The sequence below is a fragment of the Chiloscyllium punctatum genome, chromosome 36 (genome assembly GCF_047496795.1).
Source record: "Chiloscyllium punctatum isolate Juve2018m chromosome 36, sChiPun1.3, whole genome shotgun sequence".
NCBI lineage: Eukaryota > Metazoa > Chordata > Chondrichthyes > Orectolobiformes > Hemiscylliidae > Chiloscyllium > Chiloscyllium punctatum.
This window is the reverse complement of record NC_092774.1, coordinates 19,585,083-19,603,798: the sequence shown is the minus strand read 5'-3', so window position 1 is coordinate 19,603,798 and position 18,716 is coordinate 19,585,083. Positions and strand designations below refer to the sequence as shown.

The 18,716-nt window shown below is 47.5% G+C and overlaps 1 protein-coding gene and 1 long non-coding RNA gene across 3 annotated transcripts in view; both read right to left on the bottom strand.

Annotated features, from left to right (window-relative positions):
- Positions 1-18,716, bottom strand: part of LOC140460831 (uncharacterized) — a 243,853-nt gene that overhangs the window by 7,324 nt on the left and 217,813 nt on the right. The window contains exon 3 of one of the 2 annotated variants that reach the window (XM_072555485.1): positions 16,900-16,901. The exons of the other annotated variant lie outside the window; for it this stretch is intronic. Coding sequence (XP_072411586.1) covers positions 16,900-16,901 — 2 coding nt within the window. The remainder of the gene's footprint in view (positions 1-16,899; positions 16,902-18,716) is intronic. 2 annotated transcript variants of the gene reach the window in all.
- Positions 13,861-16,181, bottom strand: LOC140460894 (uncharacterized). Its single transcript, XR_011954379.1, has 2 exons — positions 16,058-16,181; positions 13,861-15,182 (listed from the first exon to the last, which is right to left on the bottom strand). It is a non-coding gene; the product is annotated as an uncharacterized lncRNA (long non-coding RNA).

Here is an 18,716-nt window from a genome sequence, read left to right as displayed (position 1 = left end):
TAACCCCCTAAACATCTTGTACACCTCTATCAAGTCACCCCTAAACCTTCTTTTCTCCAATGAAAACAACCCCAAGTGCCTCAGCCTTTCCTCATAGGATCTTCCTACCATACCAGGCAACATCCTGGTAAACTTCCTCTGCACCTGTTCCAGTGCCTCCACATCCTTCCTATAGTATGGCGACCAAAACTGCACACAATATTCCAGATGTGGCCGCACCAGAGTCTTATACAACTGCAGCATGACCTCAGGACTGCGGAACTCAATTCCTCTACCAATAAAAGCCAGTACGCCATATGCCTTCTTCACTGCACTATTTACCTGGGTGGCAACTCTCAGAGATCTGTGTACATGGACACCAAGATCCCTCTGCTCTTCCACACTACCAAGTAGTCTACCATTAGCCCAGTAATCCATCTTTTTATTACTCCTACCAAAGTGAATCACCTCACACTTAGCTACATTGAACTCCATTTGCCACCTTTCTGCCCAGCTCTGCAGCTTCTCTATATCCCGCTGTAACCTGCCACATCCTTCCTCACTGTCTACAACTCCTCCGACTTTCGTATCATCCGCAAACTTGCTCACCCAACCTTCTAACCCTTCCTCCAGGTCATGTATAAAAATGACAAACAGCAATGGTCCCAAAACAGATCCTTGCGGATTTATAGGCCTTTTCTCTTTTCAGAACCTGATACTGTCACCAAGACCATGTACAATAGAGCGAAGGGAGAGCCCAACGGGAACAGCATTCTGAGGACCATTGTCTCCCATACACTGCAAGTGCTCGAGTCACTTGGCCCATTTTTTACAGCGCTCAAGCGACTCCTCTTGCAAAACGTTGACCCTATACTCCTGTAGACCTGACCAGACCCCCTGCTGTAACATTTCAGTAACCTCTTTTGACAAACTCTCCCTAATATACACCAAACCAGACTATTATTTCTTCAGCTAAGGTAAAGCTACCAATTTCCTTGTCCTGGATGGCAAAGATGTCTCTCATAACGTCACTACCGGAGCCCTTGTTCCCACAACAGTACCTTGTCCAGGCCAGTGGACAAGTCGATGGAATCTCCATCTGCGGAGGATGCAGCGGTCACTCCCAGCCAACCTTGCTCCAACTGGAAGGATCCCAAGGGACTGGGTGACAATACAGGACACCCGATAGGCTGGGGAATCCAGAGTACCCTGAGGTTGGAAGGATCGGCAGGGTTGACAAGTCAACAGAACCGCAGTTCCCTCTTTTGCGGCCTGACCAATTGAGGAAATAAGAGTAAAGAGGCTCTGGAACAGAGTAAACTGGGATTATCAGACCTGTGTCTTTACTCTGTGCAGAATTGATATGCCTTAGACTATATACTCGCCCGGGAGGGTGAGGTCTGCACCATTGTCCAAGATAAATGCACTATGGGTATTCCTGATCTCACTGGCAATATTAACTAAGATACAAGAAGAGATTCAGGTATTCCGTGACAGAATGACTGAAGGGACTAGTTGGGGAAACTGCAGATCGGGCCGATGGTACAATTGGCTTATCAATTTAGCTATGTCTGTTTGTCGGTATTGGTATTGTTAGCTATTTAATTGCTAGGCTTATGAGGGCCCTTAGTGATATAGATTTGCCCCAGAAAATGTTCCTTTCGCGATCTGATGGCTCACCCACACGTGTCGATGGCGATGATAAATATGACCAGATGAGCTGCGAAGATGGTGGTGCCTCTCTACAGGATGTTGATGGCTGGACCACCTTGAAGGGCATTCGTTTGGACTAGCCTTCTCTTTCAGTGATCGCGGTGCAATCAAAGGGAGGAATGAGGGTGTGGGCATCTGGGTGATGAAGTCTATAGCCTTAAAACTTGTCTTTAAACATTCAGACTAAAATGTAATGCTGAATCATTGAATACATTTACTGCACTAGAAAATAAACAGGCAGGAAGGCTCAGAATGAGGAGAGAACTTAAAGATAGGGATACCTGGGCTCACCAAGTGATAACAGGATGCTGTAATGCAATTAAGAACGTTTGCCTCAGCATCGGTGAATCTGTGTGAACAGGACACCAAGTGATAACATTCACAGCCGTTCCCTTGTGAGACCATTTTAGTGCTGAGACTGTTGAAACCCGTAGAAAATTAACTCTTAGTGCTTATCTGCTATGGATTGAATTGAATTGCATTTTGGGGCTTTATGATGAGAGATTTTTATTCCAGGCTTCCAAAGAGAATGATTTCCAGGACAAACCAAGAGTGAGGCGTTACAGGTCTGAGTTCTCAAAGGATTCCCTGGGCCACCTCAAATCTCCACTTTAACATGGGAGGTAGGACAAAATAGCTTCTGCTTGGCTAACTCGGTGGGACTGAGTCAGGCAGATACGACTCAGAACAAACAAGAATCCACAGACGGATGTAAATCCAGTGAAAAAAATTGCAAATGCAGAAGTAACAAATCTGAACCTAACCATCAATCGCAGAAGTAACGTTTAATCCTCACCACTAGCCAGGACAAATACGATTCCAAGAACAGGTTGTCTACAAGAAATTATGATAGATTAGATTAGATTCCCTACAGTTTGGAAACAGGCCCTTCGGCCCAACCAGTCCACACTGACCCTCTGAAGAGTAACCCACCCAGAACCATTTTCCCTCTGACTAATGCACCTAACACTATGGGCAATTTAGCATGGCCAATCCACCTGACCTGCACATCTTTGGACTCTGGGAGGAAACCGGAGCCCCCGGAGGAAACCCACACAGACACAGGGAGAATGTGCAAACTCCACACAGACGGTCACCCAAGGCTGGAATCGAACCTGGGATCCTGGTGCTGTGAGGCAGCAGTAGCTAACCACTGAGCTACCATGCCACCCTAGGCTAAGTCAAAAATGCACGAGGACCTTGCGGGATCTGATTGGTTGTTACTATGTGATCATGCTCAATGTCTGAGTCTAAACAATGTACATAAGTTCTATCCAAACTCTGTAAAAGTCGGCGGATTCTTTTGGCACTCTAGGAGTACTCATCGGTGGCTCAGTGGTTAGCACTGCTGCCTCACAACACCACTGTCCCAGGTTCGAGTCCAGCCTCGGGGGACTGGCTGTGTGGAGTTTGCACATTGTCCCCATGTCTGCGTGGGTTTCCTCCCACAATCCAAAGATGTGCAGGTTTGGTGAATTGGCCATGATAAACTGCCCGTAATGTTAGGTGAATTAGTTAGAGGGAGATGGGTCTGGGTGGGCTACTCTTCAGAGGATCGGTGTGGACTGGTTGGGCCGAAGGGCCTGTTTCCATACTGTTGGGAATCTAATCTAATCTAATCCTTCTGGGCTGATCAGAGTCTACCGACCCGGCCGTATCAAAGAATAAACTATTGCTTGTGTGATTGACAAAGAGTCATTTCCAGGTGTGCTTATTGACCAATCCCAGAAATCCAAAGATCCGGACAGCAGTCCAGATCAGAACAACCAGACAGGAAATGGTTAATGTCCCCAGGATGTGGGGAGCAAAATAAGACACCAAGGCGTTAACACCAACACCAGGGAGAACCTGAACATACAGACGTGACAAACATTAGTGGCAAGCCAGAATCACAGATGTACAGCACAGAAACAGTCCCTTCAGTCCATGCTGACCAGATATCCTAAATCAATCTAGTCCCATTTGCCAGCACTTGACCCATGTCCCTCTAAATGCTTCCCAACATTTACACACACCACCCTCTGTATATAGGAGTTGCTCCTTAGGTTTCTTTTAAATCTCACCCTAAACCTATGAGCAACCCCAGATCAAAGATCTTGTCTGTTTACCCTCGCCATGCCCCACATTATTTATACAAGGTTGTAGGGTCACCCCTGTGGGATATAGGTAAAGCAGTGTTACTTCTGCAACCATAATTGCTTCTGCAAAGTAAATGAACTAACATCAGGGTATAATTGTTTCAGCCAACAGTGGAGTTAACAAGAATGAAAGCTATGTGAAGGAAATATATAATTGCTTTTGTATTAGCTAAAACGTGCATACATGAAATGTGCCTGCAAACAATGTTACAGACAAACAGATAAAGGTGCTGTGAGGGGAGGGGGTGTAGATTAAACTAGATGTGCTCGTACAAACAGTTATAACCATCTATTTCCTGCTTCTGCAAAAACAAAAAAACACAATCAAGGAGGTCAGAAGGCTCAGTGTCGGCGGAAAATGGGAGGAAATGTTGCTTTCGCAAACAAGGAAGCAGCTGGCAGTGAAAGAGGATATACGTTAACACTTTGTTCACACACAAGGCCGGATAAGGCAAGAAATAGACAAGAGTAATGGGCGCCACCGGGAAAGAATGGAGCTTGGAACATCAGGGCGGAGGGTTGGGAATGAGGGAAAGAGGCTAAATGTGCAGGAACGAAGGTGGAGCAAGAACAGAGGATGCAAAACCGGCTTGAAGCTGCAATGAGGAATATTGCATGTGCTGTACTTGTACCTGTTGCAGTTACTGGTGGGAATCGGGTGCATTTTAAACATCAAAACAGAAAAGATATCCAGCCCTCCCCCTTCCCAATCTCTATCCTTCAGTCCCTCCTCACCCGGGTAACTAAGACACATACCTGAGTTTGCGGAGTCTGCTCCCTCCCTGGATTCACTCCAGTTGCTACAAGTGACCAATTTCCCCTCCTCCCATCTCTGTCTCCCTCCCAGGATGAAGAGTTGCCCAGAGGGAGGGAGATTCACTTTGAAACGGACAGGGCCACTTCCGCGTTGTGACGTCACAAAGGAACTAGGGGCGGGGCGAGGAAACGTGACGGGACAGGAGGCGGGGCGAGTCCTCCAGCGGGCCGCCGCACCGCGCATGCGCGGCCCCAGCAGCAGACGGGGAGGACAACTCACTTTCCAAACCCCCTCCCTTCAGAGAATCCCCACAGTGTGGAAGCAGGCCACTCGGCCTCACCGACCCTCCCAAGGGTCACCCACCCACACCCATTCCCCCTGTCCCCACTGCTCTACGTTTAACCCTCAGTCATGCACCTTACCTGCACATTATGCCTAATTTAGCATGGCCCATTCAAACTAACCTGCACAGCCTTAGACACTATGGGTAATTTAGCAAGGCCAATCCACCCTAACCTGCACATCCCTGGGCACTATGGGTAATTTAGCATGGCCCATCCACCCTAACCTGCACATCCCTAGACACTATGGGGAATTTAGCATGGCCAATCAACCCTAACCTGCACATCCCTGGGCACTATGGGGAATTTAGCATGGCCAATCCACCCCAACCTGCACATCCTTCGACACTATGGGTAATTTAGCATGGCCAATCCACCCTAACCTGCACATCCCTGGGCACTATGGGTAATTTAGCATAGCCAATCCACCCCAACCTGCACATCCCTGGGCACTATGGGTAGTTTAGCACGGCCAATCCACCCTAACCTACACATTCTTAGACACTATGGGTAATTCAGCATGGCCAATCCACCCTAACCTGCACATCCCTGGGCACTATGGGTAGTTGAGCACGGCCAATCCACCCTAACCTACACATCCTTAGACACTATGGGTAATTCAGCATAGCCAATCCACTTTAGATTAGGTACTGGAAAAGCACAGCAGTTCAGGCAGCATCTGAGGAGCAGGAAAATCGACATTTCGGGCAAAAGCCCTTAATCAGCAATAGAGGCAGTGTGCCTGCAAGGTGGTGAGATAAATGAGAGGGGGGTGGGGAGAAAGTAATATCGAGTACAATAGGTGAATAGGGGTGGGGATGAAGGTGATAGGTCAGACAGGAGGGTGGAGTGGCCTGTTTGGATCCGAGCTCTGTTTGGTTAAAGGTGGTCCAGATTCGGTGTAGGATGAGTTGGTTACGGAGGCAGGCACTTAGGAAGCGAATGGGGCTGTGGTAGCGAGTCTGTTTCAGGACATGGTTGAAGAGCCTCAGGGCAGAGGAAATGACCTGGGAGTTGCAGTGGGAGAGGGACTCCCTGAGATTCTTGTAGACAGAGGGGGAAAACTTCTTCAAGGCAGGCATCCTTGCAAGAGGATTCGCAGTAGGGTTAAAATCAATGAGGTAAAAACAAGGACTGCAGATGCTGGAGACCAGATTCTAGAATCACACAACTCCACGTTGTAGTCCAACAGGCTTCTTTGGAAGCAGTAACTTTTGGAGTGCTGCCTCATCATCAGGTGGTTGTGGAGGATAAGATCCTGAGACACAATTTAGAGCAAAACATTCCAGCGTCCTGCCACTGAAATGGTATATTCAACAAACCTGGATTGTTAAGTCTTCCACCTTTTCAAATAGTTTGCAGGTCTCATTACAATGTGAATCCCAGACTTTCTTGTTGTCACCTTTGAGAATACACGGTTTTATAGCAAAAGCTCACATCTCAGCTCAGACAATGCATTAAAGGTGTGAGGTCAGAGTCTGCCTGTATCCCAATCTTGAGTCAGAGTGGTTCTATTTCCAAAGTCAAACTTACAAACTATTACATGTATTGACTGCCTGCAGAGTTTTGCTTTAAAAATTGCACATAGAATGTATCTGCAAATATACATCCCCTCCCCCTCCCCCCAACACGTGCACACACATACACACACAAGTTTGTTGGGTGAATTCGCACTTGCAGAATTATGCCTTACTTCGCTCAAAAATTGCATGAATCCATGTAAGATTCTGTCTGAGGTCCGTGCCATCCTTCAAGATGCCCCCGATCTGTTCGAGTGCCCAATATTAGTCTTAAATGGCGAGTAGAATTCTGAAGTATAATTGCTCACTTCAGGATGTCCAGATTTGAATGAATTCGACATACAGGACACATTGGGCAACAATTAAAGACTCCGTTGTACTTCCCCCAGGTTGTGGACTCAGGCAGAGACAAGAACAACTTGTGTTGAAAACAGTGTTCGATTTGCAAATGGAACAGCTGAGAGTTTGCACACTTGGTTAAGCAGCAAAGTGTCACAGCCAGGATTTAGGAGGCTCAACTCCCTAATTTGGACTGTTCTGGAATGTGAGTGCCTCATTAACCCTGGAAGGAAGGAATAAACAAAAGCTGACAAATTGAGATATGAAGCAAGTTGGAAAATGTTACAGAGAGACGCACACAGGCAGAAGTTTGCAGGAAAGTTAACACTTCATAATCTGGTTTCAATGCACATTAGCCTGGGTATGATACTGATATCACAGGGGCCTCAAAAAGGGCACTCCCTCAATACTCAAACCAAAACATGGGTGCCCCCTGCTGGACTGGTTTGTGTTCACTCTTTGCTGCTGCCTATTTCAGTTGATGATGTACATTATTGTACACGCTCACAAACCTGGTGGCACCCAGATTTTGGGAAAGCAGCTAGGAAAAGATCTGAAGCGTGTTTAATTTGTGAACAAACAAGGTGCATACTCTAAGAGGGATGCCCTAAATAAGCACTACCGCAGTTAGGCGATAGTGTGGGGGTTAAAGAAGAAAAAAAGAAAGAAAAAAAGAAAAAAAGGGATGCCCTGTGTTTGTTAACCACTTCCTTGCCTGGTCGGTCTTTTCTACTGGTCTACAACTTGCATATATAGTATCACCTCCCATACATTGTCATGAATATTGTCTAATAAGAGTAGATGTATTTAGTAGATGAATCAAAACCATCTCAAATGACTGAAACAGCTGACACTGGATTGTTGGACAAGTGGGAAATATTTGCATCAGTTAACCAAAGCACTTCAAAGTTTACAGTCACGGGTATGTCAAGCTGAAGAATTAGGACCGGGGCATTTTGGAGCCTGCTTCCTCGGGCAGAGAATTCTGCAGATACACTACTCTCTGGGAAAACCAGCAGCCCTCACTTCGTCCTCCTCATCTCAGTCCTAAACCTACTCCCCCCAAAGCTTGAGGCCTAGTCTCAGCCACCAGCAGAAATGACTGGATAGGGTAGGGCTTCATCCTCTCAGTGCAATGAATTCCCACTTTCTCCCAAAATCCCAGATGTACTCACTTCGTGGTTGCTGTCTCACAAATGAAAGATTTCATTCTAACTTCTTCCGGTCCTAAGAAGGGCAAAACATCTTTGAAAGCTGCTCGGAAAGCCCTGCCTTCACAACCACACTTCTGCTTTCACCGAAGACAGTTAGAGTCATACACCACCCAAACAGATCCTTCAGCCCAACTCGTCTATGCCAACCATATATCTGAAATCAATCTATTCCATTTGCCAGCATGTGGCCCATATTCCTCAAAACCCTTCCTATTCATGTACCCATTCAGACGCAGAGGGATGTGGGCCAAATGCTAGCAAATGGGACAAGATTAGTTTCGGATATCTGGTCAGCCTGGACGAGTTGTACCAAAGGGTCTGTTTCCGTGCTGTATGACTCTAATCTTCTTCAGTGAAAGCAGAGGTGTGATTGTGAAGGCTGGAGTTTCAGAGCAGCTTTCAAAGATGTTTTGCCCTTAATGGGAGCAGAAGTTACAATGAAATCTTGCATTTGTGAGACAGCAACTGAGTGAGTAAGTGAGTACATCCAGGATTTTGATGGAAGGTGGGAATTTGTTGCACTGTGGGGATGAAGCCCTACCCTATTGAGTCATTTTTGCTGCTGGATGAGACCAGGCCTCAAGATTAGGAGGAGCAGATTTAGGACCGAGATGAGGAGGAACTGCTTTTCCCAGACAGGAGTGAATCTATGGAATTCCCTGCCCATGGAAGCAGGAGAGGCATTTTCACGATGAGAGACCTTGGAGTGCAGATTCATAGCTCCTTGAAAGTGGAGTCACAGGTCAATAGAATAGTGAATATGGTATTTGGTATGCTTTCATTTATTGGTCAGAGTATTGAGTACAGGAGTCGAGAGGTCATTTGTGACTGTACAGGACATTGGTTAGGCCACTGTTGGAATATTGCATGCAATTCTGGTCTCCTTCCTATCGGAAAGATGTTGTGAAACTTGAAAGGGTTCAGAAAAGATGTACAAGGATGTTGCCAGGGTTGGAGGATCTGAGCTACAGGGAGAGGCTGAACAGGCTGGGGCTGTTTTCCCTGGAGCGTCAGAGGCTGAAGGGTGACCGTATAGTGGTTTATAAAAATCATAAAGGGCATGGATAGGATAAATAGACAAAATCTTTTCCCTGGGGTGGGGGAGCCCAGAACTAGAGGGCATAGGTTTAGGGTGAGAGGGGAAAGATATAAAAGAGACCAAAGGGGCAACTTTTTCACACAGAGGCTGATGTGTGCATGGAATTACCTGCCAGAGGATGTGGTGGAGACTGGTGCAATCGCAACATTTAAGAGGCATTTGGATGGGTATATGAATAGGAAGGGGTTGGAGGGATATGGTTTGGGTGCTGGCAGGTGGGACAAGATTGGGTTGGGATATCTGTTTCGGCATGGAAGGGTTGGACCAAAGGGTCTGTTTTCAAGCTGTACATCGCTATGACTCTAAACTCAAAACACAGTTGGATGGGTTTTTGCATGGTAGGGGAATGAAGGGTAGTTGGGACAATGCAGGGAGGAGCTGAGACAATGGATAGATCGACCATGATCTTAATGAATGGTGGAGCAGGCTGGAAGGGCCAAATGGCCTACTCCTGCTTCTATTACTATGAAACTATAACCCTTCATTTCCCATGGCTAACCCACCTAACCTGCACATCCCTGGGCACTGTGGCCAATTTAGCATGGCCAATCCAAATCAAGGCCGGTGAGCAGTGTAGTGATGTGGAAAATGAACATCAGAGAACAATGGAAAGGGACAAGGGGAGTAACTATACCAGCAATCGAAACTGGATTCTAAAGATCACAAAAATTGAAACTAAAAACAGTGTGTCTGAATGTTTGCTGCATTGTAACAAAAGTGAATGAATTAACTGCACACATTGAAGTGAATAATTATGATCGGAGACTCCTTACAGAGACATAGCTTCAGGATGACAAGGATTGGATCCTGAATATCGAGGGGATAGTCAGATAGGAAGCGAGGTAAAGGTAGAGGGTTGGCTGTGCTTATCAAAGCACTGATCACAGGGTAGTCTGGTGTCACCTCGGATTTCAGGTCCTGATCTCTCTGTCCTCTGTTGTTCTCCCTGTTCCCTATTACACCTTCTGGAACAATAAAACATTCAGTCATCAAGCCCCAACCCACAATCTCCCAGCCTGTCAACCATCCAGGCACAGAGTGTAGTCGTAACAGGGAATTAAACAAGAAAAATGAAACAACATTAGAAATAAATAGGTGCTTCTGCTGAATGTTTCTTCATTCCGAAGTAAACCAGAATTAGGGCTCTCCCAGGATTCTCATGGTGCCCAACTTGGGGAATGTAGTCTCCCTTCCATCGAACTATTAGCACCCAGCAGAGATATACTGATGTCGATTTTTTTTTCTCTTTCATGCAAACACACACACACACACATATCCATGGGGGTGAATTTGTATTTGCAGGTTCAGGGGGAATTGGCTATGCCAAATTACCCATAGTGCCCAGGGATGTGCAGGTTAGTCAGGGTAAATGTAGAGCAACAGGTGTAGGGGAACGGGTGTGGGTGGGTTAACCTTCAGAGGGTCGGTATGGAGTCTTTGGGCCCAGTGACCTGCTTCCACACTGTCAGGATTCTCTGAAGGGAAGGGGTTTTGCAAACTGTGACTCGCCTCTTGATATGTTGATGTCACAGCAGGGAAATGGCCCTGTCCGTTTGAGTGAATCTCCCTCCCTCTGGGCAACTCTTCATCCTGGGAGGGAGACAGAGATGGGAGGAGGGGAAATTGGTCACTTGCAGCAACTGGAGTGAATCCAGGGAGGGAGCAGACTCCGCAAACTCAGGTATGTGTCTTAGTTACCCGGGTGAGGAGGGACTGAAGGATAGAGATTGGGAAGGGGGAGGGCTGGATATCTTTTCTGTTTTGATGTTTAAAATGCACCCGATTCCCACCAGTAACTGCAACAGGTACAAGTACAGCACATGCAATATTCCTCATTACAGCTTCAAGCCGGTTTTGCATCCTCTGTTCTTCCTGCACCTTGGCTCCAGCACATTCAGCTTCCTTCCCTCATTCCCATCCCCCCGCCCTGATGTTCCAAGCTGACCCTCGAAGGTTCGGTTTGTCCCTCCATTCTTTCCCAGTTGTCCTTGGTGGGTTTTGAAAACTTTCCCCGTCCTCTGAGTATTGGAGTTGGAAGGTTACGTTGTGCACTCTCCAGGACATTTGTTTGGCTACTTTTGGAATATTGTGTGCAGTTCTGGTCTCTCTGCTAGAGGAAGGATGTTGTGAAACCTGAAAGGATTCAGAGAAGATTGACAAGGATGTTGTTAGGGTTTGAGCTGAACAGAGTGGAGCTCTTTTCTGTCGAGTGCCAAAGGCTGAGGGTGACCCTACAAACGTTTATAAAATCATGAGAGGCATAGAGAGGGTAAATAGGCAAGGTCTTTTCCCAGGATGGGTCATAGGCTCAGGGCGAGGGTGAGATTTAAAAGGAACCTAAGGGGCAACTCCGATATTCAGAGGGTGCTGCATGTAGGGATTGAGCTGCCAAAGGAAGTGGTGATGGATGGTACAAGTACAGCATTTTAAAGGTATCTGGATGGGTATATGAATAGGAAGGGTTTAGAGGACAGAGGCCAAGTGCTGACAAATGGGACTGGATTAATTTAGAATATCTGATTGGTACTGATCAGTTGGACAGAAGGGTCTGTTTCTGTGCTGGACATCTCGATGACTCTGGCTTTCCACTAACATTTGCCACGTCAGTAGGTCCACTTTCTCTCTAATGTCGGTGTTAATGTCTTGGTGTCTCCGTTTGCTCCCACCTTCCCGGGGTCATTAACCATTTTGTGTCTGGTCCTTCCTCGAGAAGCTGCATTGCAGGTTCACCCTGAATTGACACTTTTTTTTTGCTTCCCAAAATCAGACCTGCTCACACTCAGCAGTATCCCAGTGTTGTGAAAGATATTCACTTGCAGGTGGAATTATCCAAAATGCAGAGAGATGTCAGTCTTGATGTTTTTGCTTTTCCGCTCCTGTAAGATCCTGAATCAGCACCTTCAGGGGAATTAGTTAGAGTGGAGTGAGAACAGAGGGGAAGGGAGAGTGGGATGGTGCTTTCAACTTTGTGGAATAACAGAACACAAGAATATTCCATAGAAAGTAAAGTTGCTTGTTCAGAATTTCTACCCTGCACTGACAGTGATGCCTTTTGTAATCTCTCTTTACAGAGTATTTGAAGATCTGAAGACAGAAGTTTCAAAATCAAAGGATGAAGGGCTTATGCCTGAAACATTGACTCTCCTGCTCCTCGGATGCTGCCTGACCTGCTGTGCTTTTCCAGCGCCACACTTTTCGACTCTGACTCTCCAGTGTCTGCAGTCCTCACTTTGACGTCAATGTCTGACAGTCGCTCAATCCATCGGGACCGCAACGGTTTTCAACTAGGAGTCTGTGAGAAGGAGCAAAGCTTTTTGGTTCCTGTTTGAGGATGTTTTCAGCATCAGTGGGACTGGATGAGAGACCCCACTGTTGCAGTGCACTGAGTGTGGAGCCTGAAACAGTTATACGGCCTGGGAAGGGGAATTCAGGGTGGGGAGGGGCTCCTCACACGTTTGTGTGTGGCTGACCCTTCAGCCATAGAGAAACCCGAGGAAGCCCACCTCGTGGAGAAACTGTGGAAGAGTGGCAACTGTGGGAAAGGCTTCAGTTTCCCATCTGCCTCGGGCGGATTCCTCGGATTGGGATTTTTGAAAATGGTGCAGGGACTGCAATCGGCTTGGCCCCACCCCCATTACCCAGACACCCTGCCCCCGCCCACCCCCATTACCCAGACACCCTGACCCTGACCCCCCATTACCCAGACACCCTGACCCCGCCCACCCCCATTACCCAGACACCTTGGCCCCACCCCCATTACCCAGACACATGGCCCCACCCCCTCGCTCCATTGTTGATGTCACTGCGCAGAACTGGTCTTGTGAGGTTCAGAGTGAGACCCCCTCCCTCTGGGCAACTCTTTATCCTGTTGGGGGGGAGTAAATGAACTTTTGTATCTCTTTTCCCCAGGTTTGGGGGTAAGGGAGGGGTCCAGAACTAGAGGGCATAGATTTAGGGTGGGGGGGTGAAAGATTTGTGAGGGACCTAAGGGGCAACCTTTTCACGGGGAGGGTGCTGCATTTACGGAATGAGCTGCCAGAGGAAGTGGTGAAGGCCGATATAATTACAGCATTTAAAAGGCATCTGTATGGGGATATGAATAGGAAGGGTTCAGAGGGACATTGGCCAAATGGGTCACTAGGTTAATATAGGATATCTGGATTAGTGGTGCTGGAAGAGCACAGCAGTTCAGGCAGCATCCAAGGAGCAGCGAAATCAACGTTTCAGGAAAAAGCCCTTCAGTTTAGAATAGCTGGTCGGTGTGGACTGAAGGGTTTGTCCATGCTGTACAACTCTATGACTATTTCTACATCGTCAGAACCAATTTCACAAGACCAGGAACAGGCCATTCACCCCTTCCAACCTGTGCTGAGCTGTGGTTAAACTGCATATAATTCAGTGCAAGTTTCAGAAAAGATTTCAACAGCTCTTTTCAAAAAATTAACATGCTTTCAGACTTCAACTATGTTTCCAATGTATCATTTTAGGTGTTCTTAATTGTAAAGATACGCGTATCTAGAGAACACGACCCACACCTCCTGGTGCTGCCAGGAATATTTACAATGCTGATGAAACAATGCAGTACCTGCACGCACAAAAAGTTTACAATTTCTAACGATACTAGCTCCTCATTCACTGCTCCATCTGATACACGACATTGGAAACTCAGTGCAGGAGGCTGCAAAAAAAAAAAGAGCAGCTTTAAAACAAAGACCTCTTGGAGCTCAAAGCTTTCAATGAGAGTCTGAGTCTGGCAGGAAGTAAGTTCAGGTAACTTTTATTGTGACCCAACTTTGTTACAGCTTCAGATTCCACCCCCGCACCCCCCTCACCAAAAAGACGTAGAAAAAGTTGCTTTTTTTTAAAATAAGCAGCTCAAGGTCAAAGTGCACACACTGCCACCCCCCTCCACCTCTCTCCTTTACTATTGGTCAGCACCGAGTTGTCCCTTTGCAATTGGGTCCTTGCTACAGCCGTAACCCATAGGAAATACTTGGAGACAAGGTATGGGTTGAAATTGGAGAGTGAGGCAGTACATTTCTGTCCAAGCATTTGCCAGTTTTGGGGGGGGCGGCAGCAGTGCAGAGTCAACCAGACTGTTGTGGGTCTGGAGTCACGTGTAGGCCAGACCGGGTAAAGGAGATAGCTGGAACGACTGAGTGAATCCTCTCCCACCGCGACAGTTTCCTTCCCTCAAAAGGACGTGAGTGAATCAGATGGGGGTTTCTCCACCCCCAACCCCCGAAAATGGTTTCACCGTTAGATTCTGAACTCCAGATTTCTGACCAAATTCCAATTCCGCCACCTGCCGCGGTGGAATTCAAACCCGGGAGTCCCCGGAACCGGGTTGATAGTCCAGTCGATAATGGCACTAGGCCGTCGCTCCTTCAATCCCCCTGCGGTGGCAGGTGAACTCGCTGGTGCCTCCGCAGGTGGGAGGAGCAGGTGAAGCCTTTCCAGCACTCGGGGCAGCTGAAGGGCCTTTCCTCTGTGTGGACCCGCCGGTGGGTCAGCATGGTAGAGTCCTGGCTAAAGCCCTTACCGCATTCGGGGCAGGAGTACGGCCTCTCCCCCGTGTGGATGTGCCGATGAGTCTCCAGGGCAGACGGAGCACGGAAGCCTTTCCCACAGTCACCACACTTCCACCGTTTCTCCACAGGGTGGGATTCCTCGGGTTTCTCCATGGCCGAAGCTTTAGCTGCACACAAACACGTGTGGAGACCCTACCCAACATGAATTCCCCTTTCCAGACCGTATAGCTGTTACACGCTCCTCATTGAGTGCACTGCAATGGTAGGGTCTCTCATCCAGTCCCACTGATGCTGAAAATGTATCCAAACAGGAACCAAAAAGCTTTGCTCCTTCTCACAGAATCAGAGTTGAAAATCGTTGCGGTCCCGATGGACTGAGTGACTGTCAGACATTGACGTCAAAGTGAGGACTGCAGATGCTGGAGAGTCAGAGTCAGAAATTACAGCGCTGGAAAAGCACAGCAGGTCAGGCAGCATCTGAGGAGCAGGAGAGTCAACGTTTTGGGCATAAAGCCTTCATCCGTTGATTTTGAAGCTTCTATCTTCAGATCCTCAAAATGTAAAAAGAGATTACAAAATGTCATCACTGTCAGTGCAGGGTAGAAATTCAGAACAAGCAATTCTACTTTCTGCGGAATATTCTTTTCTTTTGTTATTCCACAAAATTGAAAGCACCATCCCACTCTCCCTTCCCCTCTGTTCTCACTCCGCTCTAACTAATTCCCCTGAAGGTACTGATTCAGGATCTTACAGGGGCAGAAAAGCAAAATCATGAAGACTGACATCTCTCTGAATTTTGGATACCTCCACCTGAAAGTTAATATCTTTCACAACACTGGGATCCTGCTGAGAATAAGCAGGTCTGACTTGGGAAGAGTGTCAATTCAGGGTGAACCTGCAATGCAGCTTCTTGAAGAACTAGACACAAAATGGTTGACGTCTCTGGGAAAGGGGGCAGCAAAGTGAGACATCAAGGTATTAACACCGACATTAGAGAGAAACTGAACGTAAAGATGTGGCAAATGTTTGTGGAAAGCCAGAGTCACAGATATACAGCACAGAAACAGACACTTGGATCAAACTCTTCGGTGCTGACCAGATATCCGAAATTAATCTCGTCCCATTTGCCAGCACTTGGCCCATATCCCTCTGAGCCCTTCCTATTCATATCCCCAACCAGACGACTTTTAAAATACTGCAATTGTACCAGCCTGAGCCACTTCCTCTGGCAGCTCATTCCATACATGCACCACCCTCTGCATGAAAACAATACCCCTTTAGGTCGCTTAAATCACCACCGCCCCCACCCCCGGTCCTTACCCTTAACTCCCACATCCCAAGGAAAAGACCTTGTCTAATTACCCTCTCCCCCCTCACCTCTTCATTACCCTACCCCCCCCCCCCCCATCTATCCGTCTCTCCTCACCTTGAGTTTGCAGAGTCTGTTCCCTCCCTGGATTCACTCCAGTTGCTCCAAGTGAACAGATTCCCCCCTCCCTCCCTGGATGAAGAGATCCCCATAGGGAAGGGAGTTGCACTCTGAAACTGACATGGCCACTTCCGCGTTGTGACGTCACCAATGGAGCGCGGGGCCCCCACATTGCGCCTGCTCCGGACGGCGGCCGTCTGGTCCGCGGTGCGCCTGCGCAGTCTCCAAACCCATCTTCCCTTTGGAGAAGCTTCATAGTGTGGAAGCAGGCCACTCGGCCCAGAGAGTCCACACTGACCCTCCGAAGGGTAACCCACCCACACCCATTCCCCAACCCCTATTGCTCTGCATTTAACCCTTACTAATGCACCTAACCTGCACATCCTATGGCTAGTCCACCCTAACCTAGACAGACACCAGCCAGACATCCTAAATTAATCCTAAATTCCATTTGCCAGCATTTGGCCCATATCCCTCTAAACCCTTGCTATTCATATACCCAGATGCCTTTTATATTGTGTCATTATGGCAGGCTCCACCATTTCCTCTGGCAGCACGTTCCATACATCCGCCACCCTCTGCGTGAAAAAGTTTCTGCTCATTTCCCTTTCCCCATTCACCTTAAACCTATGTTCTTCTAGTTCTGGACTCCCCTACCCTGGGGAAAAGACCTTGCCCTGATCCATGCCCCTTCTGTACTTTTATAAGGTCACCCCTCAGCCTCTGATGCTCCAGGGAAAATATCCCTGGCCTATCAGCCTCTCCCTGTACCTCAAAACATTCCAACTCTGCCAACAAGCCTTATAAAAGTTTTCCCACCCCTTTCAAAGTTTCACAACATCTTTCCTATTGCAGGGAGACCAGAACTGAATGCAGGATTCCAAAAGTGGCCTAACCACATGTCCTGCACAGCCGCAACAGGACTTCCCAAATCCTGTACTCAATGCTCTGACCAATAAAGGAAAGCATACCAAGGTCTCTTTGTTCTGCAACACTCCCCTTAACTGTGTCAGTCCTGCCTGGATTGCTTGACCAAAATGCAAACCTCACATTTCTCTGAATTAAACTCCACCTGCCACTCTTAGGCCGAGAGAAAAGGAAAAACTTCAGCCAGAGAGTGGTGAATCTATGGAATTCCTTGATACAGGAGGCTGTGGAGGCCAGGTCACTGAGGATATTTAAAACGGAGATAGATAGGTTCTTGAGTATCAAGGGGATCGAGAGGTATTGGGAGAAAGCAGGTGAATGGGGTTGACAAACTGATCAGCCACAACTGAATGTTATGAGCAGATCTGATGTGGTGAATGGCCAAAATGTCTGCTCCTGTCTTATGGTCTCTCACTGTCCTGGACATAGTGAGAGAGTTGGGAGCAGTAGGTCAGTTGGTCTTTTGAGCCTGCACCAGCTTTGAACAGATCATAACTGGATATTAATCTACCTACATCGCGGTGGATAGGCTGGGATGTTTTCAATGGAACACAGGAGGTTGAGATGCGACATTATAGAGAATTATAAAGTCATGAGGGGCATAGATGAGGTGAATGGCAGGTGTCGTTTCAAGATTAGGAGCAAATTTTTAAGGTGAGAGGAGAAAGATTTAAAAAAAGATATGAGGAGCACCTTTTTCCTTTGAGAGAGTGGTTTGTGTGTGGAATGAATGTCCAGAGGAAATGGTGGATGGAGGTGCAGTAACAACGTTTAAAAGATGTTTGGATAAGGACATGAATAGGAAAGGTTCAGGGGGATATGGGCCAAACACAGGCAGGTGGGACTAGTTTAGTTTGTGAACATAGTCAGCACGGACTAGTTGGGCTGAAGGGTCTGTTTCTGTGCTGTCCAACTCTGTAACTGTTCTATACTGGTCTTGAAACCATTTTCTTGCCCTCCCCCAGAAACATCCACCTCTTTGTTGTTCAAAAATCAGATGAGTTCAGCCTTGAATATATTCAAAGCCCTCCCCCCCCCCCCCCCCGAACTGCGGGAAGGCATCCCCACTTCTGAACTCAATTCCTCTTGCTAATGATAACACTTGCCTTGCTGATTGCTTACTGCACCTGTCTGACAACAGGCAGTGACTGGTGTAGGAGGACGCTGAGGCCCCTTTGTACATCCACACGGCATTCCTGATGAAGGGCTCGGGCCCGAAACGTCGACTCTCCTGCTCCTTGGAAGCTGCCTGACTTGCTGTGCTTTTCCAGTGCCACACTTTTTGACTCTGATCTTCAACACCTGCAGTCCTCACTTTCCCCACATCCCAATATATCACCATTTAAACAATGCACTTCCTTTCTGCTGTTTTTTCCCCCCACAGCAAAGGCTATAACTTCACACCGTGGGACTGTTTTTGCCAATTGAGACACAGACCTGGATCAACATTTCCTGAGTCTGCTCCTCCCTGGATTCACTGCCTTTACACATTCAGTTGCTGCGAGTCAAGAATTGAAGCCCACAATGAAATAAAGAAATGGAAAAGAGGGTGAGAAAAGAGAGTGCCGTACTCACAATGTTAAACAGAGGAAGGAAGTTGCAGTCTGGAGTGAAGCTCAATCTTCATTCAGAGAGAGAGGAGCAGCAGCAGCATCAGAAGCTCAAAGGACAACTTCCGCATTCAGACAACAGTGGACGTTCTCATTGGCAGGAGGACTACCCTACTTCC